Below are 22,337 nucleotides of genomic sequence, written 5' to 3'. Positions count from 1 at the left end.
CTGCCATTTAACATTTTTTCTTCTAATATGCAAATTATTCCCTACTTTACCTAAATTCCCAATACCTAGGTCCGCTCCACTAATTCCTGTTTTGTTCCCCGTGCCTGCTCTTTCCTTGGGTCTGTCTAATCAGCTGACATGAGGAGACAGGGAGTGGCAAGTCAGTATAGAACTGGAGTAACTTAGTTTGGACATCAAGAATGAGTTGCTCTTAATTTAGACCCATCTAGTCTTTTTCTGTGATGGAACGTTGGTATTTAATTCTAATTTACATCTTCCATTCATGAGGTTTGTATTTAAAAATAGAAAGCTTTGTCTAAAAAAAAAATGCTCTTTATCTCTTTGGTAATGTCACGAGTTTTAGAAATGATTTGGCTTTTACACTTATTTTATGTTAGTAACATCTAACATTAATCTCGCTTTTAAGTGCTTGCATTACCTTTGAATCATTTGTTTTAAGAAACAAGCAATGAAAGTTCTGATTGGGATAAAAAACAGTCTTTCATGTTCTTGCTGCACGTTCCTAAGAGGAACATTTCAAATGGGATCACTCTGTCTTCCCAGTATTCCTACCACACAGGTATATTATTCCAGGCCTCACCTTGGGAGCTCAGTTTCATTACTGCTTTCATTCTGGTCCCATTTTCATCAATACACGACACATTTGACTGTGTTATTCCTGACTAAAATGCTTCTGTAACTTTTCACAGTAATGATCAAGATTTTGACGTGGCTACAAGACCCTGCATGATTAGCTTCCAGCCCCCCTGTCTACTTCACACGAGGCATTCTAGTAAACTATGCAAATATCTAGACATCACTTTAAAAATAGCGTAATTCAGAGCAACCCCTTACACCCCACTTCAGAGATGAAGACTCTACCACAGTGCACCTCTAGAAAAATCACCAATATCTTACTGGTACCTAATTTATCAAGTGAAGGTTAACTTAGCAACTTTAACGCTGTGAACTCAACGAACTTTCTTGGGGACCTATTTGTTTCACAACATGGAAGTACTACCAGTAAACGAATCTCCTAAGATTAAGGAAGTGAATTCATTCACTTAAAATGCTCTACACAACGCCTATCATTCAGTAATGCTTTATTAATGAAGTAATTATCATTTTAAGCCAAAGCACTTTCTTTCTACTTCAGACTTTACTCTTCCTCTCCTAGACTACCATCAGTGGCCTAAATGTCACTCCTTCAGGAAGTCTCTAACCTTCTGAGATGGGGAGATTCCTGTCTTTATACACACTGCTTTTTATGGCTGGCACTCATTTGCGAAGGCAATTAATGCTGTTTCCCACCACACTGGGAAAGCAGGAAGATGGTGTCTATTTGGTCCTCTACTTCATATTAGGTGCTCAAAACACTGAAACTTTAAAGTCTTTTAAAATCTAATTAAAGTCTAATTAAATTCTGTTACCTGTATAAAGCTAATTATGATAATATGTTTTATTATAAATTTAAACAACTTTCAGTAAGACAAGTTTAGAATATTCAAAATATATTAATAAAGCTATTTCAGTTTACAAAAGAATGCGCTTTTGCACAAATTTTGATGGACGAAAGACAAGTCTTTAGGTATGAAGTTCACCAATAACAATTTAGTTCTAATGTAAAGGATGGAATGGAAGTCAGGGGGAGTCCAATCTCGTAGGAAAAGGTTCATGGAAAGAGGAGAGGCCTCCAAACAGCCTTCCAATTCACTTCCGTATTTTTACAGAATTTCTATGTCCACGTTTGTTGGGATTTGATGACTTTACAAAGGATTACTTATCATCAATTCTTTCTTCCCTAAATGAATGCACTAATGTGAAAAATATTAATTTGTAACTTTTTCCTTACAAAGGTTATTTTCATGATTTAAAAAAAAGCTTCACAGCCGGGCGGTGGTGGCGCACGCCTTTAGTCCCAGCACTCGGGAGGCAGAGGCAGGCGGATCTCTGTGAGTTCGAGGCCAGCCTGGTCTACAAGAGCTAGTTCCAGGACAGGCACCAAAGCTACAGAGAAACCCTGTCTCGAAAAACCAAAAAAAAAAAAAAAGCTTCACATAAAACTATTTCACCAGTGCCCAGTTACTTTCAAAATTCTAAATAATAAATTCAACTATTGAAAAAATGTTTTTTAAACCTTCAGATCAGTTTCAAAACCATCTTCTTTTGAAGTTCAGTTCACAAGACATCTTAAGTTGTTCACGCTAAGAGTTCTGGGAATGAAAGATATGGCCAAACCATATATAGTGGTTTGTAATTTCACTTAATAATCCTTCACAGTAATTACCACACTAAAGATTTTGAGAAGTCTGTGGAGAAATTGTTTAACTTGCTTAAAGCTGTTCTCCACAGCTGATCCTGGACATGGAATTGGTAGTCTAGAGTGTGTCCTCACGAAAATCTGCCTCCTGCCCTCAGGCCATGTAGCAGCTTTGATGACAACTTGCTCTATACAAATACCACCTGCCTCATCACTTACAGGGTCATTTCTCTCCTACAGGTCGATCATTTCACAAACTCTTGATTAAAACAAACTCAGTGAACTGAATTAATCTTAAGAATAATTTTAAGAGAGCTGTTACTCTATTTACTTTCTATCTCGACAGTTTTCAGAGTCTACAAATAGTCTATGGAGAAAAATACTTAATTCCTTTTAGAGACAAAACACAAGGCAAACATTTTATGCTTTCAAGTAAAACCTTCTACATTTAATTGACTCAGTTCAGCACAAGCTGCATGCAAAGAAAAACTAACTGTTTCAGGTTCGAGTGGAACTGAAGTTAACTCCATCATGTTCGTGGCTGTCTAAAGAAAGCACGTCAGTGAAGCCAAAGGGACGAGACTGGTTAAACACCTTTCCTCCTAAACTACCAGCAGCTCAGACACATACAAATTTTATGGCAAGTAATCTAAAACTCTTCTAAAAATGATTAACTGTTACTCTACCCAACAAGAAAACCAATCCAGCAGTTCTATCTAATTAGTGAAGTCACCAGATAGCTTCATGCAGTTCTGGTGTCAAATGACAAGACTTCCGACTGCAAAGTTCTGTCTCACCGCTTGGGCTACTCACACATTTCAAAGGGAGATCTCCACTTTAAACTATTTATACAACCTTTATTTTTTCATGTTGAAATGAAAAATACTGAACAGAAAGAGCCCTAGGGACAAGCTGTAATTTTACTTTATCAAGTTATCTAACACTATAAAATATAGCAATTAAGTGTCAGACAAAAACCACAGGCATTTTAGGATAGTTTGTTTAGTTTGAGACAGTGTCTCACCATATTGTGGGCTGATCTTAACCTCCCAGACTCAGGCTCAAGTACTTCAGCCCCTGAGCAGTTGGCCTTAACTGGCATGGGCCAGTGTACCTGGTCCTTACAGTAACTTTTCCAGTTCCCTCAAACTGAGGCAAAATAAAATTTAAAAAGCAAAAGTTTGTCAATTTTGTTTATACTTTCTATTAAGTTTTTTAAAAAAATTCCTTTGTTGTATTTTTTGGTCTTCACTATAATTTTGTTGTTATATGGGCACTTAAAAATTCACTAACAAAAATGACTTAAAACACATATTTTAAGTCTTACACTAAACTTGAAAGGAATAAATACCATTCATTTGCGAAAATAATACTTTCTACATATACAAGCGAGGACTCTATGAATTACTAATGTGGCATCAAAAGCTTCATATTTGTGTATTATTATTATTTGCTACTGGGGACTGAAACAAGGTCTCCACCTTGTTAAGCATGCACTCTACTGAACTACAGGCCCAAACCCATATTTTCTCAACCTAATGGAAAATTAAAAATAAGAGTTTTTGCTGCATTATGCAATTAGAGGATGCTTGCATTTTAAAATAATTTACAGAGGAAAACTCAAGTACAAGGTCTGATACATTATCAAAACAATGAGAACAAAATAATGAAAATATAGCAGAAGTTACCAAAAATAAATTCCTAATTGAATTCCTGTGTTTACACAGATTAAAAACGTTTAACTAGTTCTATCATACAGGCTGCAGCATACTGTAAGATAAAACACAAAGGTAATATTGGATATTTGAGATTCAAGCTGCACTTGCTAGGATAGTTTTCACCTGAGTCACAGAGTGTATGCCAGCGCAGTTATGCTTTATGAGCACAAGTCAAGGCGTACTGTCTTTGATTGCTCTTAATATTGTTTAAGTATCTGTGTAAAAGTATAAATATTCACTACATTTTGGGGGTTCTCTGAACACATGAGAAAGCATGAATTGAAAAGATGTTAATTTTTCTTGCTACGCAAGCATATAAAGACGGATTTTAGTCTAAAATGTTTCTGATGATTAATATTTTCACATTTGAGTATTTCATAACAGAAGTTTAAAAAATCATAGATACTTATATATGTTCCCATGAAATAAAATTACACTCTGAGGAATTATACAAGTTCACTAAAGAATATCAAATTAATCGTTTCCTCCTATAAATAGTTTATTTGTGTTTAGAAGTTGCAGTTTTAGTATTATTAACAGAAAATACATAACAAAGGTTTCCTAAAAGTGAAAAAAATAATTATAAATGTTGGAAAAATTGGCCTCATTAACATATTTACAGACTTTTACTTAATACATAATCTTTTGGAAATTACTTATGTGACATTTTTACAGCATCAACCCTCCCCAAATCTCTGAGTAGTGAGCACTTTGGCTCTTTACTGTCTATAACCAAAGTTGAATGCCATGTGATTTCTGAACCTAGAGCCCCAGCTTCCTGGTCACTCTGAGACACTGCTGGCATACTGCTCTGCTCCTTCCCCTATGGATGTTTCTGCTGAAAAAGTGTCCTTCAGCAGCTTCTTCTCTTTACTCTGCTCTTCCTGCAATTTCAGAATTATGTTTCGGATTTCTTCTCTTTTTGTTTTCATTCTGGGGGGAGGAAACCAGTTCACCAAATTCATAGGGAGCTCAAAATTTAGTATTGGATTCTGAAAATAAGAAGATTAAAAGCCTATTAGAAAATTATAATGAGTAACATTTGAATTTTAACTACAGCAAAACTTAAAAGTTAAGTATCAACATGTATTCACTTGTTACATTTTGTAAGTCGGGTACTGAGTTAGGCACTAGAGATAAAAGCACGAATGGCTTATGAAGCTTATCATCTAGATTAAAGGCTGGCAGACTACAGTTATTGGGCTGAGTTCTGCCAATATCTTATTTCTGCAATATAGTTCTCTTTTTCAAGCAGAAGCAAACAAATTCACTAATAGTTTGTAGTTGTTTGTACAATATTAGAACTCAAGAGTTGCTAGAGTCTCCACAGCTGCAAAACACAAGGTCCTGCCCGAGAAAAGAATGCCAGCATTTGTATCTGTGCTAGATACAAAGATAACTGACCTTGGCAAGCATTAGGACAGAAAAGCATGAAGCACAGTAGAATAAGCACCACCAATCTGACACTCAGACAAACCTGGAGAGCAAGTAAATGGTAGCCAGCAAAGAATGACAGAAGCATCAGGCAAGTGACCTTTGAGGCCTGGAGATATGGCACAGTAATAAACAGAATGACACACAGCTATGTACAGGACACCAGAAGAGTTTTGTTCTTTAGCTCATTAGCACCAGGGAGCCACTAAATATAAACCTGGTGAGAATAACCTGATAAGAGTTTTTGGAAAATGGCCATGAAGGCAGAAGACAAGAGAATTTCACTAGCATTCTGGACTTAGAAAGTGGCAGCAGGAACAGTAATGTACACACATGACTTTAAAAGAGAGTGAGTGGTTTGTTCAATGGACAGTAGTTAAGAAGGAGTCAAGGGAACGTAGAGTTCTGAGAGGCGTGAGGAGAGCCACGCTGCAGGCCAAGAGTGAAAAAGGAACAGTCAAAAGGGTGCTGTAGGTCAGAAGAGCTTTTAATAAGGTTATGGAGGATATCAGATTGGAAACGCTTGAGAGGCAATAGCATGTGTGTGGAGATGGGAAGGGAGAGACAGCATGAATCACAGGCGAGATTTGCTAAAATAGAAAATAAGCTGGTGGAGCCGGGCGGTGGTGGCACACGCCTTTAATCCCAGCACTTGGGAGGCAGAGGCAGGCGGATCTCTGTGAGTTCGAGACCAGCCTGGTCTACAAGAGCTAGTTCCAGGACAGGCTCCAAAACCACAGAGAAACCCTGTCTCGAAAAACCAAAAAAAAAAAAAAAAAAAAAAAAAAAAAGAAAAAGAAAATAAGCTGGTGGAGAGGTTGATCAGAGATGATTGACAGGCCTGAGATTTGAGATCAATAATCACAGTATTTTTATATCTTAAAATGCCTCTAACTTGGGAGTTTCTGTTCCTTAGAATCGTTTTTAAGATGAATTAGTTTCTTACTGTGCTCATTACATGAAAGTCAAATATATATTTCACTATTTCACCAAATACAATGAACTGAAACTCACCTCAAAAAAGCTCTCTACATACTGCAGTATGTATACGCCACAGTCACTGAAGTTGTTCTGCTGTGGAACTTTGGGGTTGGAACCTCTCATAACATCTTTGGAAAAACTTCTTTTGCTTCCTTTTTTAACCTCCCATTCCACTTCTAAATACCTACAACAACACACATGTAGCAAGAACACACATACTTGTAAATACTTACTGCATCCACTATAGTATATCAAACAGGTAGGTTATAGTTTTGAACTTACTCTCTTAGAATTTTGACAACATTTGACCGAGAAGGGCCTCTAAGTGAGTCCATAAGGAGGATACAAGGTCTGCAGATATAAATAATAAAAGTTAAATATAAATTATGTTACATATGCATGAGAAAACTTAAAACAGTGAATTTATAATGATTAAAAACCTTGAAATATTCTTTTGTTTTAGTAATGAAAACAAACCTTCAGACATATGAAATTTATATATCTATGGTAATATTAAACATTGTTACAGAATAGTAATGTAACTCCAGCATAATAAAAAAGGAACCATATAAAAGTAAGTATTGTGTGTGAACTTGTATATGCACATGCATATGCCAAGGCAACCTGAAGGGGATCATTAGACTCATATCATCAGTCTTGCCAGCAAATGTCCTTACCTGCTGTATGGCAAACCAAATAGCTAATTCTAAGAATTTGTTTATGACACAATATTTTTTTAGGCAAGATTTTATTTTAGAACAGTCTATGCAACTCACATATAATCTTCAGAATTTTAATTCTGTAGAAGTATGCTGTAAACTCAAAATAAATGAGGAAATCTAATGTGCCAAAATAAGTCTAAAATGTTCATCTTTTCTCTTCTCCATTCTACCTCCCCCATCTTTCTCTCTATGTTAAGGTTTAAATGCAGAGCCTTGGATATGCTAAGCACACATCTATCTAACTCTGAACTACACTGATCAGGCCTGATATAGCGTTCTTAACTATCAGTTTATATTTTCTCTAAATATCTGTATTTTCTTTTATAAATAAACCTCAAGGTCCATTATGCAGTTTTTGCTATCTGTATCACTTAATGGTTTGGGAGTCTCTGGGATACTTTACAGCACACATGTATTTCTGGAGATTGAGAATGACGTATTCCATCTTCAGGGTTCCGCCTGCACCCTATCCTTTTAGTAATGCACACACAGTCTCAGATACACGAAGCCATGAAGCATGACAGGGTGCAAGTCTGAACTTCCTCTCTTAGAATTCTGTCCAATCTGAGTGAGTCTCTAAGTAGGAAACATGTCTGCAGGATGGGCCGGCCTTCAGTAACTCTCTGCCCACATAAAGGAGCTATGGAACTAACATTAACTGCCAACTTCATGTTAATGGAGGTTTTTTTCCTCAAAAACATCATATACACAGTTGTAGTGGTTCATAATGAAGATGTGTAAGCATCTGTGGGAGCAGAGGCTGAGACAATTACAAAGAGGAGACCAGAAATAGCATCCCTGTTGGATCTCTGGACAGCACATCAACTTTTCCTCCTTGACCCTGAGAACACCTGTGAATTCTTCTCAAGTAAGAATTGTTCTGTTATGTTTTATTCTATGACTCAAAAAAAAAAAAAAGTCACACAGATTGCAGGATGCAGTCAATGCTTACTGTTTACAGACAATAGGTTTTAAATGCCACTGTCCTATTTCTGAATTGTAGTTTTCATCAGCAAGGAGTCCATCATCGCTGCTATCATCCTATAAAAGACAGCCTTTGGTTAATAAAAGTCTGCTATCGAAATAACTAATAATCTAAGAAAATAGCATTGCACACAAAACTCTTTCCAATAAAATGGCAACACTTCTAGTCCCTGGGAGATAACTGACCTAGAAAATCCAGCCTGCTATTCAAATTTATTCAATGCTAAAGCAATAACATTAAAGATTTCTTTGTTATTATTATGTGCATGTAAAGTGTATATGCATGTGAACATGCAGGTGGGCGTCAGAGGACAACTCTGTGGCGTCAGTGTTCTCTCTCTTCCAAACTTGTGTGAGTTCTGAATATGCCTTAGGTTGTCAGCAGGTGCAACAAGACCTCTGCCCAATAAATAAGTCATCTCACCAGGACAAATTTTCGGGTGTTCACATATGGTGAAGATGGATTTATGCTAGTTTTTCCTTTCCACTCAATTTTGTGAAAGAAAAAGGTCATGTTTGGATTATCTATTGGCAAATAATACAGTGCAGGAAAATATAAGTTATATCCTTTCCACTATATGAGCATCCCAGTCTGAAGTGCAAAGTAGTGCTAAGAAATTGGTTCCAAATTTCCAATATTTGTATATGTCTCTCATCATCTAAGCCTACATAAATTGTTTAAATGTAAAAAACTCAAAAATCTAGGCATAAATTGTTTAAATGTAAAAAACTCAACAATCTAGGTGGTGGTGGTGCATGCCTTTAATGCCAGCACTCGGGAGGCAAAGGCAGACAGACCTCTGTGAGTACAAGGCCAGCCTTGTCTACAGAACAAGTTCCAGGACAGGCTCTAAAACTACACAGAGAAACCCTATCTCGAAAAACCAAAAAACCAAAACAAACAAATGAAAAACAAGTAACAACAACAACTTTAAAATCTCAATCATATCTCAGTCCACATTTCTGAATAGGACTTCTGAGGCCTGTACCATTTACAGTACTTGTTCCTTTGCATAGAGCAGGTACCTGTTAAGTAAACTAATTAATGAGTACCTTACAGCTATGCATTCTAAACTAAGGATAACACACAAAACACCAATCCCTACCAGATAGAGCAAGAAGGAAAACTGTGCAGCATAAAGTATCTTCACACTAGGTCAACAACCGAAGTCCGTCCTAGCACTGAAACCAGAAACCCAAGTCTGATCTCCAGGACCCACACCGGGAAAGGAGAGAAACGACTCCTGCGATTGTGCTCTGACTGCCACATGCACACTGTGCTTGCGGGTGTGTCCAACACAAAACAAACGAATTTTTAGAAAAGGATATTTAAGGGCTAGAGAAACAGCTCAGTGTAAGTGCTCTTCCAGAGGACCCAGATTCTATTCCCAGAACCCACAGATTTCCGTGACTCCAGTTCCAGGAAATCTGATACCCTCATGGATATACATGGAGGCAAAAACACCAATGCAAATAAAGTAAATATAAATAAAAAGAAAACTTAAGAAATAGTATGTTACAGCTTCTCTTGAATTTTTCTCAGAATTTAAATAAATTATCTCCAAAACCATAATTTATTTCTAAGTGTTTATGATACTTATTAGTGTAAATAAGATCTAGGAAATAGTATAGCTCACCTACGGTGATAATAAAATATTACCTATTCTTAAAGTACATGCATATTAAATTGGAAAAAAAAGAAAATAGTCACTGGATAAGTAACAAAAAAGGTACTGGGAAAGTGGTAAAAAAAATGATTCTGCCATTCTTATGCACCCTACAATTATGTATACTATCATAACTGAAAATCTTACCACTTGCCTTTCAGATATCGTTAGATCAAAGGTCAAGAATAGTCCATAAATGTTTTCAAAGAAAACATGATTAACTTTTTATTTTATCCAATACTGGGCACCTAACAAATAGCAAATAAGCCCTCTCCCACTGAGCTGTACAGTCTCTGATCCAAGAGAATTAACTATATTAAAACTTTCTCAGGCAGTATTAGAATTCAACCCCTATCATATTTCCAACAACAACACTAATACATGCATCATGAAAACGTCTAACTAGAAGACTGGGTTTGCTGTGAAATACAACCCAAATACAGAAGCCATGTTGTCGGTTGGTGGCTGAAGGAATAGCTTCTCAGATTTTTTTAACAGGGTATGACAAAGCATCTGATTTTACCGGCTCATCCTGATCCTCTGAGAAGTCAATGAATTCATCTTCCAGCATTTTGCCACCTTCAGCTGACTGATCACCGTAGTTTAGTCTGATTTTGCTTAAGGCATCTGTATCAATAGGAAACATTGTATGATAAAAAGCCTATGACCCAGAGGATAGACTACTGAAATGAATGCCAGTAATGACAGCTGAGGGTACAAAAATCTGCTACAGCATGAAGTACAACAAACATAAAGTAGGTTATTTTTAAATAAAAACATGGATTGCTATCAAATTATAAAATGGTTCTATTACTCTATTATTCAAAATTTATGAAAAAATAAAAACAAGGTTATATAAATCTGTGTATAAATCTGTCTGTTTGCATGTTTGGGTATGCCCGATAGTGAAGAGAAAGTTTTAAGAGTCTAAAGAAAAAAAAAATTCCCAAATAAAATTATAAAGCCATAGAATAGAATAGAATACAAGATAGAAAATGTATAGTTTTAAGATTAAAATTATGAAAACATGAAAAAACAAAGGCTTAAAAACAGTACAAATAAGTAGATTTGCATGTGCACAAATCAGAAAAAAAAATATGTCAGGTGGTGGTGGTGGCACACACCTTTAATCTCAGCACTCAGAGGCAGAGGCAGGCGATTCTCTGTGAGTTCGAGGCCAGCCTGGTCTACAGAGTTTACTAGTTATATACAAGACACCTTAACTGTTTATTTTCTAAGTTTGGTTAAATTAACTATTTTTCAGTAAAATAAAATCCCACAAATCAACTGTAGGTATTGGTACCATAAAAGTAAATGATTTGTAAGGTAAAACTAAATTGATATTCTTAAGTTTATTCTAAGAATCAAAATTGTTAAAAAGCAATTATTTTGGCAAAAGAAGCTTGTCAAATCAATTATTTAACAGAAATTTAAAATTTACCAAAAAACTGAGTTAGAATTTAATACCACATATGTTAATATTGTTTAAAACAGTGTATAACATCTTAAAACTTCCTAAGAATAACTTTTAGGTATTTTAGGTAGAAAAGTTTACTTCAATCTAGGTTACAAAGCTATATAGTGATATTTTTTATTAACATAAAAACAAGGTATCTTGAGGAAGAAGAAAAATATATTCCTGAAAAAAGATATATGAATCAAAATGTGGTCATCCTTCTTTAAAAAGGATATTTGGAGGAAATTTTTGTGTTTGTATTGAACATGTATATAGCTCCTTTTCCCTTCTGGTTCTCGGAATAATACACTTCAGGGACTGGGAATGCAACTAAGTGAGAGCGCTTGCTTAGCATGTAAAGGTTCGAGCCCTGGTACCACAAATAAAAACTAAGAGAGTAAAAATAGAGCATAAGCATCATTTAAAACTACGTATTTAGAAACTACAACAAACTAGAAGGTTTAAGTAATCTAGAGATGTTTTAGAGTTTAGGGAGGATGCAAACATACAAAAAATGAACACTAAGCTCAAGGAACTTGAGCATCCATGGGATTTAGGGAACTTTTTTGTGGCCAAGTGGGGCTGAAATCAACCTTCCACGAATTCTCAAAACCAGCCACATATTCACAAGAATGTGTAACTACCACCATCACAATATTATTTTTGATGTTATCATTTAGGTGGTGCCAAGGATTGAACCCAGATCCTCACAAAAGCTAGGTAAGATCTTTACCACTGAGCTGATCAACAGCCCTCAAAATCAATTTCAAAGCCTCAAGACAAAATCCCATATTAACATTCTTCCCCACCCTCTTGTCTTTTCCTGTTGAAAACCCTAAGCAATCAATCACTACTCTATACATTTTTGTGTTTTAGAAATTTCATATGAATAATAATTATTTTTTAAAACAAGAATTAAAATGCTGACAATGAAAGAATCACAGGTTACATACTTGCTTGCTTAAGTACTTTGCTTAATTGTATCCTAACAAACTAGACTGGAAACTAACCTAGACGATGATTTGATCTGTTTGGATTTTAATGACCAATTTTGTTTTTCTTGTTCCCTTTCCAGCTCAACTCATAGCACCAGGACCTTATGAAGCTTATTATATAAAATATCCTACCAAACGTTCAGCAACATCCTCCTTCCCACACCCTCGTCTTTTATGGCTTTTTCAGACAGAATTTCAACATAATCCAGGCTGACTTTAAACTTGCCATATAGCCAGTGCTGGCCACTAATTCCTGATTCTGCACTTCCAAGTGCTGGGATTAGAGGCATGCCAGATGTGAAATTCCTAATTCACCAATACAAACTGGTAGAGCATCAAAATATGTTCTTTATTTGTAATTTTCCATAATTTTAAATTTCTATTTTTCTATAGCCTAGTTTACCTAACAAAAACTTTTATAGATCTACACAGAGTTTAATGTTTGCACTGGAGAAATGACACTGAGTATTATGGATTTTTATGGAACAGATTAAGTTTTTTAACTGACACATAATACCTGAACATATTCTTGGGGTTGGAGGTTGTAGCTCAGTGATAGAGAGCTTGCCTAGTGGGGTGTGGAGTCCTATGCTTGATACTCAGCAATAAGTGTGAGTATCAAACACAGGGTTAAAGCTTCCTGGGAAGAGTAAGATGTTCTGATGCACATGTCATCTGAGAGGAGGGAACTTGGAATGAAAAATGCCTCCCTGAGACTGGGCTGTAGGTAAGCATGTAGAGCATTTTCTTAATTTAATGACTGATGGAGGAGGGCCCAGCATATCGTGGCTCCTTGTCCTGAGTTCTACAAGAAAACAAGCTGAGCAAGCCAGAAAGCAGCACCTCTCCAAGGCTTCTGCATCAGCTCCTGCCTGTAAGAGGTTTTCAATCTAGACAAACAAACTTCACATTTTCCTCCAAGCCCCTTCCCTGCTTGAGTTCTTGTCCTAACTTCCTCAAATGATGAACAGTGATCTGGACGCAGAAGCCAAATAAAGCCCTTTCCTCTCAAGTTCCTTTCGTCATGGTGTTTTGTCACAGCATTAGTGACCCGAACTAGGATAAGGCTGAAGTCAACACATGGAGTATTTGTGGGTGGGAGAGGAAAACAATTTGATATCAAAGAATTTTGATCATAACTTTTACATTTCTGTTAAAGAGGTTAGAAATAATAGTTTAATGGAAGAAAGTGAGAACAAATTCACAAGAGCTCAACCAAGTGAAAGAAGAGCGAGGGACAGGGATCCCCACTCTGTCTGAAGGAGGAAGCTTTACTTTCTGCCATTGGCCATTTGAACTCAATTCACCAATCTAAAAATGGAGAAGACTGAACAGATTTGTCTTATAAGTTAAGCCTGTGCAACTACTGTGTATTTTGAATATAAGGAATTTTTAATTAAACAAAATGATTCCAAGCTCTTGTAAGTGGAAAATGTGAAGTTTGTATGTCTAGATTGAAAACTTCTTACAGAAATATGTGGAACAGAATTATAAATTTCAAGGTTTATTATTTCTTTGAATTTTGAGTTATTTGTATTTTATATATATATATAATATCAAGCAGATGGAACTCAAGCCTAAGCATGAAATTACTTTTCATTTCTATGTACCACAGGCAGGCAGTATTATATAATAATTTTAGTGTATCTACAACCAGCTACACAAGAATTTTTCAGTGGTGACATAAATTTTAGACTGGAGATGCTACTTCTACTTCTAGGGGTGAAGAGATAAGACTGACTATACAAGAGACACCAGGAGACTTTTGAGTAGTAAAAGATTCTAAATGTTGGTTGTCATAGTGATTACATGACTGAGTACATCAATAAAACTTAAGCAACATAAAATGAGTTAATGTTATCGTAAGTAAATTCTACCTTAGCAAGCCTGACGAAAGAAAAGATGTAACTTTAACAATTCTACTTTGAACTCTGATATTATAATACATCAGTACATACCTGGATGATGTATAGAATTTAAACATTCATCCTGTAGGCCATTCTCACTTTTAGCTCTATCAATAACTTCCTGGCATGAAGATTTTCCATTACTTGATTCTTCGTTTTCACTTACAGCATGGTTTTTTTTTTTCAGACTACATTTCACACTGTATGTGTTTCTCCGATAACAAGGCTCACTTTCTTCCTGTCCAGCACTGGACTCAGTTACAGTTAAGCAATGCTTTCTGTTTAGCATCTTCTTAATCACAGGCTTGGCAGAAAAGTTCTGTGAACAACTGTCCATTTCACTGGCAGAAGAAACACAACTGTCCTCTGCAGCTGAACTTTTTTGCACGACTGCATTTTCATGGTAATGAGGGTTAGGTTCATATTTTGGTTTTTCCAAACCAGGGAAACAAACAACAGCCAAAAACCAGTGTGCACTGTAAAAACAAACAACACTACTAAACATATCATTGGAAAAGCTCATCACAGTTGTCCATAACTATCAATTGAAAATGCTGATTTTACAAATTTGTGAACAGGCACTGATCTTTTTAAAATTCTTATACTGTTTATAACAGCTCTCACTTATTTATTTTATTGGTGGTTAAAATACCATAATGACCACTAATTTTTCTGCTGCTGATTTTATGATTATGTACCCTACATTCATTCTTGCAAACAATCTACTAAATCTTTGTGGAAAGAAAGATCCATTCAGATTTTTTTTAAATCACGTCTCTTTCTATTGTTTGTAAAGGCTTATTATAAAAAGTATATATCTAAATAATCCTTAGGCTTGTGCTATGTTGAAATGTAAATACATTAAAAATTTAAAAGGAAATAGCATTATGTAATCTAGGCATTGTTATAAAAGCTCAATTTGGTAAGGAGTTTTAGCTATCAAGCACAAATTCATGATATCACTGTATTCAGTTATCACAGCTATCAACTGTATAGTCCACCAGAAAAAAAGACATATAGTATAGCCTAAAAGTCATTAACAACTTTTATTTGGTAGCCAATGGACAAGCTGTAGATGAAAGAGTACTTATTAGCTGAGTACAATATCTGTCATGTAGTAGGATGTCCAATAAATACCTTCTCAGAAGAAAACACTTTCACATCCATGGCTAGGGATCAAACCCAGGGCAAGCTAGGCAAGTACCCTACTACTGAGCTACATCTCTAACCTGAATACCATAGCGTCATTGGGTATCTCTTTTTCTTTTTCCATATGTATTAGATGACTCCAAGGCAGTACTAGGAACAGCGCTATCTCTTCACCTGACAACATTCAGTACAAAGGTAAAGACTGGTTTTGGTGTTAGTGCTAAAAGGGAAAATTGAGTCTGGCGTGCTTGTGCATGCCTGTAATCCCAGCACGAAGGAGGCAGAGGTAGAGGCAGGATGTCTCTTATGAGTTTGAGGCCAGTCAGGTCTAAGAAGCAAGTCCTAGGCAAGCTACATTGTGAGACCTTATCTTAGACAGACAGATAGACACACACAACCACACACATACAACTCCTCTCTCCCCACCAAAAGACAAGATGGACAAATAATTCCTTTGTAGCTTTGGAGCCTATCCTGGAACTAGCTCTTGTAGACCAGGCTGGCCTCAAACTCAGAAAACCACTTGCCTCTCCCTCCCAAGTGCTGGGATTAAAGGCGTGTGCTACCACTGCCTGGCTTTTCTTTCGTATTCTTAAAACTTAATTCTGTGTATACCATGGATTTAGGTCAGGTTAAAGCAGCAGAAATAGTATATCATCATCCTCATTTCAATAATTAAAACATCCTAAGTTCCACCTCAGTTTTGGAAATGTTAAAATGTAGAAAAGTGTGTTTCAAAAGCCAGTGCAACGCATGGTGACAAAAGACTGCACTCTCCCATTTGAGGAAGAAGAACGAAAGGTTCAAGGCCATCTCTGGTTACACATCAAGTCTGAGGACAGCACTAGACTAGAGATCTTGAAAACCAGTATTTAGAGTGTAATGTGGTAATTTCCAACCTACATTGTTGTGACTGGCTTTACCAATCTGAAATCATAACAATATATGAGGCCATACATTTTTTGCTACATCACTAAAAACTAGGCAAAATGCTTCTCTTGACTTAAAAGAGTTTTAAGTTTGTAGCTTAAAAAAAAATAAAACAATAGCAACAACAACAAAAAAAAGGCTCTATCTATGTAGACCGGTTCTGGCCTACAACTCAGACACTCGCCTCTAGCCAAGTAACTATATAAATCATTGGTATGAGAAGAGGCTAAAATATAAAATAGGTAATTTTACTATGGCTGGATGAAATCCAAATTCTAGGTTTGTGTTCTTTACCAAATACTGTAACAGTTTCTAACAAACAACTTAAAATAAAATAAAATAAAATAAAATAAAAGAAGAAAGAAAAAGTAAAAAACAAAAACAAAAAAAACCCAGCATCATGAAGTTACAGAAATGGCTCATTGACAAAGGCCCCAGAATTTAGTTCCCAGCACCCACATGGCTGACACCTTCCAAACATTTTTAACTTCAGTTAGGTGAACACACATGCAGGCAAGCACTTATACATGTTAAATAAAAACAAATCTTTAAAAACTAAACATCAGGTTGGGCATGGTGATGCATGCTTTTAATCCCAGCACTTAGGAGGTGGAGGTAAGTAAATCTTTTTCGGTGCAAGGAGCCTGGCCTAAAGAACTAAGCGAGCCAGGGCTATATATATAGTGAGACCCTATCTCAAAAAAACAAAAAATTAACATCACTACGAAATGAAGAAGATGACAAACCAATGGTGGCCTATCTAGTAACTGGCACACATAAAATATCTATGTCTTTCATTTCTTAAAGAAATGAAAGTAAGATCTAGACATCTGCAGACTGTTCCCGTGGGTGTAGCCCTCCTGCAGAATCCTGTACTGGCCTGTGCCTCTGCTGGTTCTCCGCCACATATAAGATGACTGGAAGATCAACAGAAACCTCTATTGACAGCTACAGTGATTATAGTGGCTCTAAGCTAAATATGACTCTAATAGCACTTCAGTTGAACACTTCTGGTATTTCTTTCCTTCCTTTCTTATTTCTTTTGTTTTTTTTTTGGGGGGGGGGGTTCGAGACAAGGTGCTCTGTAGTTTTGGATCCTGTCCTGGAACTAGCTCTTGTAGACCAGGCTGGCCTTGAACTCACAGTCACCTGGCTCTGTCTCCCTTTTTTGCTGGAATTAAAGGCGTGCGTCACCACCGCACAGCTCACTTTTGTTATTTCTTACAAACAACTTTCCTCTTTTCTGAGAAGCTTGTGCTACTTTTTAAGGCTAAGAAATCTTTATTTCATGCAGAATAAATTTAAACTTGATTTTGAATTTTATTATGCTATGCATAATCATGCAGTCTTATATAAATTGTGCTTTACAGCTATAACTGATGCTTTGACTTAAAAAGGGTTGAGGTCTCCTAATAAAAACATTACACATGTGGGCATGCACAGTAGTGCTTGGAATAGAACTGCGGATCTTCCACAAACTAGCCAAGGAACTTGCTACTAAGCTATACTTCTAGGCCTCAAAACATAGTATTTATCATCTGTTTTAAGAGTGAAGAATCTTAATATGTTATCTAAATTAACTTCAAATTCTTGTGTTGAAGTGATCTTCGTGCCTAACCCTCCCAAGAAGCCATAACCACAGTCACACATGTCAACAACATTTTAAAGAAAGAGTTTGCTTATATTACAAAGTGAATTAATACACATTTGAAATTTACAATCTAATGTAACACAGCAAGGCTTATTACATATAAACAAGCCTACACGATACTAATTTCAGTCACCATTTCTCCAATTATAAAGAGATTAAAAGGGGCAAGCAAAGTAAGGCATTTCTTGATCTGTCTAAGCAGAGTACAAGAGTAAGTCATAGTCCATGCCATAAAACAAACAGCTCTTTTGCCGAATAAGAATGGCACTTCTTCATTCACGCACACCACGTCTACCTCACTCTCCCCAGATCACATGGCCAAATACTTTCAAATGGGTTCTTGAAAGTAAAAGCAAACAAAGAAAGAAACACAAATTCTCAAATCTTAATCACATAAGAAAGCTGTACGATAGATGTATCAATACTGCCATAGCCACAGGAGAACAGTAGTGACATATCTGAGCGTCTTTACCAAAGTACTTCCAAGACTGCTTATAATAGAATGGCTTTAGTTTGAGGAAATAGCATAAATTCATCCACTTTTCCTTTACTGTTAAATACGAGTGAATCTCAAATGAAAGATTCAGATTTTTCTATGTAACCCAATCACTTCTTCAAACAAGGTAATCTCCACACAAGCATCATTTTTAAAAATGACGTTCTTATACTTTATACGATAAAATAAAATTAGAAGATGTCCAATATGTTCTACAAAATTCTGTTGGGTATTTTTCCTCCAAGACAGGGTTTCACTCTGTAGACCTGGCTGTCTAAGAACTTGCTCTGTAGAACAGACTGGCCTCAAACTCAGAGACCCACCTGCCTCTGCCTCCCAAGTGGTGGGATTAAAGGCAGACAGCTAAAAAAAAATTCTGTATCTTATGAGCCAACTGAGAACTGTGCTTACTGTCATAAGTATTTTTAATACATATAGAATTTTACTTACGCTTCATTAAGGGGTACAAAAATAAAATCCTTCTCAAAAATATCTACATGCCGGGTCCATGTTTTTACTCTCCCATGACGTTTTTGTTGTATTCTGTAAGAAAGAGACAATCACCTTCTAAAGTGTCATTGCAACTACAGCTTCTGTGCAGTGACCTATAAACTACGACACTCAACTGGAACACCTCAGTTTCACTTGATGTTTTAACAAGTTGAGAAAAGAACACAGTATCTTAAAATTGAAAAGATACAGTTATTTTTCTTTTATGTGTATGAATGTTTTTGCCCATATGAGTGCCTGGTGAGCTCAAGTAAGTGGCAGGCATTGGAATCCCTAGAACTGGAGTAAGAGACGGCCATTAGGGGCAACTTGGTACTAGGAACCAAATCCTAGTCCTCTGCAAGGGCAGTAAGTGCCCTTAACTACTGAGCCATCATCCAGTCCCATGAACAGACTATCTTAGATGAAACCAGAAAGGGAAGACATGAAACCTCCTGACTGAATCTGCACGGAAGGGTATTGAGTTCATTTTACAATATTCTGGGGGAATTTCAGTGCTTCTCTTGGATGAATTTCTTTTGTCTCTACTATTTTACTGGTGCTGTATTGCTATTAGAAACTATACTGAGATACTTATAAGAGCATGACTTAATGGTAAATGAAAGGGAGCATGTAAAACATGCACTGTTTATCAATAAACAAAGCAGCACCATAAGCTATGAACAATGTCAAAATCTATCTCAAGTCTACGATATAAAATTAGGAACTTTGTAAACAGTAGAAAATAGAATTTATATCTGGCATAGCAGCCCCAAATGAAGACACTTCAGTGTAGTTACAAGAAGATGTGCCAACTCTTGAATCTTTTGACCAATTAAAGCTAAGCATAAGACCTGAATACCATAACTTAGAAGTGATAGCAGAACAGAATCTCTGTAACTATTTTGAGAAAAATCATTCTAACAGCTTATTAAAAGTACAGATTAAGGGGTGAGGATGCATCCCAGTGGTAAAGAACATCTGTTTGCCTAGTACAAGCAAGGCTCTAGCTCAGTGACTAGCCCACAAGAAGAACAAGAGAAAACAAAACAGATTCTGCTCAGCATCACCGAGGGAACTCTTAGATAACCATCTAAGAAACACAAATAAGTACTATTTGGGATCAACTATTCTAGACACTAGATCTACAACCTCTGAACTCTAGGTATTCTGTAACCATGAGAAAATAATCAAGGTTAACGTTTTAAGAGAATGAAACAGAAATGAATGATATTGCTCAACAGAAGTAAAAGGATTTTTAAAAGTTATCCTTTAGAACTAGTGCAATATTACTAAGGCAGCTGAGCATAAACCCATGAGAAAAATGACATAACTGAGCTGGCATGATTTTCCTAGTGGCATACTTTAGAAACAAGCATGTGACTACAGAGATCTGTGGCACTTTTGCTGGGCTTTGTTTTCAAATATCATGGGCCCTTCATTTTGTATCCATGAATTCAACAAATTGAGGGTAGAAAATATGTTTGAGGGAAAGTATACCCATAAGACACATACAGACCCCTTTCCTTGTCATTACACACTGAAGAACACAGCCTAATATTTAATGTGCTACACTACAGTATGAATACGCTAGAAAGTATTTGAAACAATATATTTACGTCAAATGTAAATAATGCAGCATTTCATCTACACGACACAAATGCCTGTAAATTTGATCTCTCATGTGAGATATGGGGCACTAATAACTGTGATACTAAGGAATAATTACTGAATGAATTGTTAAGATTTGACTTACGATAGGTTAGTTGTTTCAGCATTTCTTCTCTCTCTCTGATTAAGGCGTTTATAGAAAAAAGAACTGAATATATGAATTCGGTCAGCATCTTCTTTCCTCAGTTTTTCAAGCACCAAGTATCTATTTTAAGCGAAAACAGTTATCATATATAATGGATCACAGGCTCACTCAACAGACAACAGTCAAGCATTTATTTGGCCACCATAATCACTATTTCTAAGAAATGAAGTTTACTTCACAAACCAGATGCAATAGTCACCAAAACTCCTTTAGATAATGGAAAGTATTTCATATATTTTCGTGTATTTGTGTGTGCTTGGGGCCCAGGAAGGTCAGAAGAGGCTACTGGATTCCCTGGAAATGGAGTCAAAGATAGCTGTAAGCTGCCACATGGGTGCTAGAGACTGAACCTGGGTCATCTGCAAAAACAGCCAAGTGCTCTGAACTGCTAAGGCATCGTTTCAGCCTCTAAATCCATGCCTTTAAAATACATTAATTATTCTGTATCACTCTATTATAGCTTTGACTAGCTAGCCATCAAGTTCTGTGGATTGTCTCTGCTCTCCCTCCCCTGGTGCTGAGATCACAGGCAAGTGCAGGCAGCTGGACTATGTACACAAGAGCTGAGGATTCAAGCTGAGGGCTCCCTTTTACAGAGCACTCTTACCCACTGAACCAGAGCCCCAGTCACAAGACCCTTTCTCAAACAATTAAAATAAGAAGTTGGAGAAACACCAGCAGTTAAAGGTGTTTCCTGCTCTTCCAGAGGACGCCAGTTAAGTTCCTGGCATCTACTTGGGCAACTTACAACTCTCCATAACTCCAGGTCCTGAAGATCTGACACTCTTCAGGCTTTGGTGGGTACCTGTGCACACGCCTACACACACACCTTTAAAAAAAAAACTGTAAAAAGACCCCATAGAATGAGAAAAACTGTCCTTTTATTTCACTTCTAAAAACTAATGATGTTTAAAGTATGTATGTATTTTCCTAGATTTCCAATATTAACTGCATAAGTTTTACATCAGATTTAATTGTAGCGGGATAATCTTAATTACTCTATATAATTTAATTGGAAACTTAACTATAAACATGAGTCCTGAATAAAGTCAAGATTACAAACTAAATTTTTAGTATAATATAAAAACAAGATTATCCTATTTCAGCATGAATCACAAACAATAACGAAGATTATCAGGAGTCAGTTGGCAGAGTGCTTGCTTAGCATGTATGAAGCCCTAAATTTATTCAAACAGCACACAAGCAAGGTTTTAGCTCCTTGCTGGGTCGTGGTGGTAGTCCTGTAATCCCAGCAAGATCAGAAGTCAAGGTCATCCTTGGCTACACAGTAAGTTTGAGGTCAGCCTGGGATACATAAGACTCTGTTGCAAAGTAATAATATTACTAATACTAAAAAACCCACAATATTAAATTCAGACTTAAAGGATTAAAAGAAAAAGGATGAAATGCTTGCCAAGAAAATTAAAAGAAATATCTCTACTGTCAACAAAGCAGACTCAAGAACAGGAGATCATGAATAAGAAAGAGTATTACATCATGATAAAGGTTAATTCTACAAGATATAAAAGCACATTTTCCTACCAATAGAGCTTCAAACTACAGATGGCTTTAAAGACAAGACAGCTGGAAATTTCAACAATCCTTTGTAATAATTTTATAGAACAATTAGACATAAAACCTGTAAGGATTTCTCATACTAGCCAAGCATTTTTATCCAAGTC

General features: G+C 36.3%; 1 protein-coding gene across 2 annotated transcripts in view; it reads right to left on the bottom strand.

Moving 5' to 3' along the window:
- Positions 1 to 4,456: 4,456 nt before the first annotated feature.
- The window catches only part of Senp6 (SUMO specific peptidase 6), an 83,160-nt gene continuing 65,279 nt past the window's right edge, over positions 4,457 to 22,337 (bottom strand). For both annotated transcript variants that reach the window (XM_057766591.1, XM_057766592.1), the window contains 8 exons: positions 20,596 to 20,715; positions 18,801 to 18,893; positions 14,176 to 14,600; positions 10,290 to 10,393; positions 8,068 to 8,156; positions 6,676 to 6,744; positions 6,427 to 6,577; positions 4,457 to 4,970 (listed from right to left, as the gene is read on the bottom strand). In XM_057766591.1, the coding sequence (XP_057622574.1) occupies positions 4,761 to 4,970; positions 6,427 to 6,577; positions 6,676 to 6,744; positions 8,068 to 8,156; positions 10,290 to 10,393; positions 14,176 to 14,600; positions 18,801 to 18,893; positions 20,596 to 20,715 (1,261 nt within the window). In that variant the 3' untranslated portion in view covers positions 4,457 to 4,760. The remainder of the gene's footprint in view (positions 4,971 to 6,426; positions 6,578 to 6,675; positions 6,745 to 8,067; positions 8,157 to 10,289; positions 10,394 to 14,175; positions 14,601 to 18,800; positions 18,894 to 20,595; positions 20,716 to 22,337) is intronic.

Source organism: Chionomys nivalis, chromosome 4 (genome assembly GCF_950005125.1).
Source record: "Chionomys nivalis chromosome 4, mChiNiv1.1, whole genome shotgun sequence".
Lineage (NCBI taxonomy): Eukaryota > Metazoa > Chordata > Mammalia > Rodentia > Cricetidae > Chionomys > Chionomys nivalis.
This window is presented reverse-complemented; position numbering and strand designations above follow the sequence as displayed.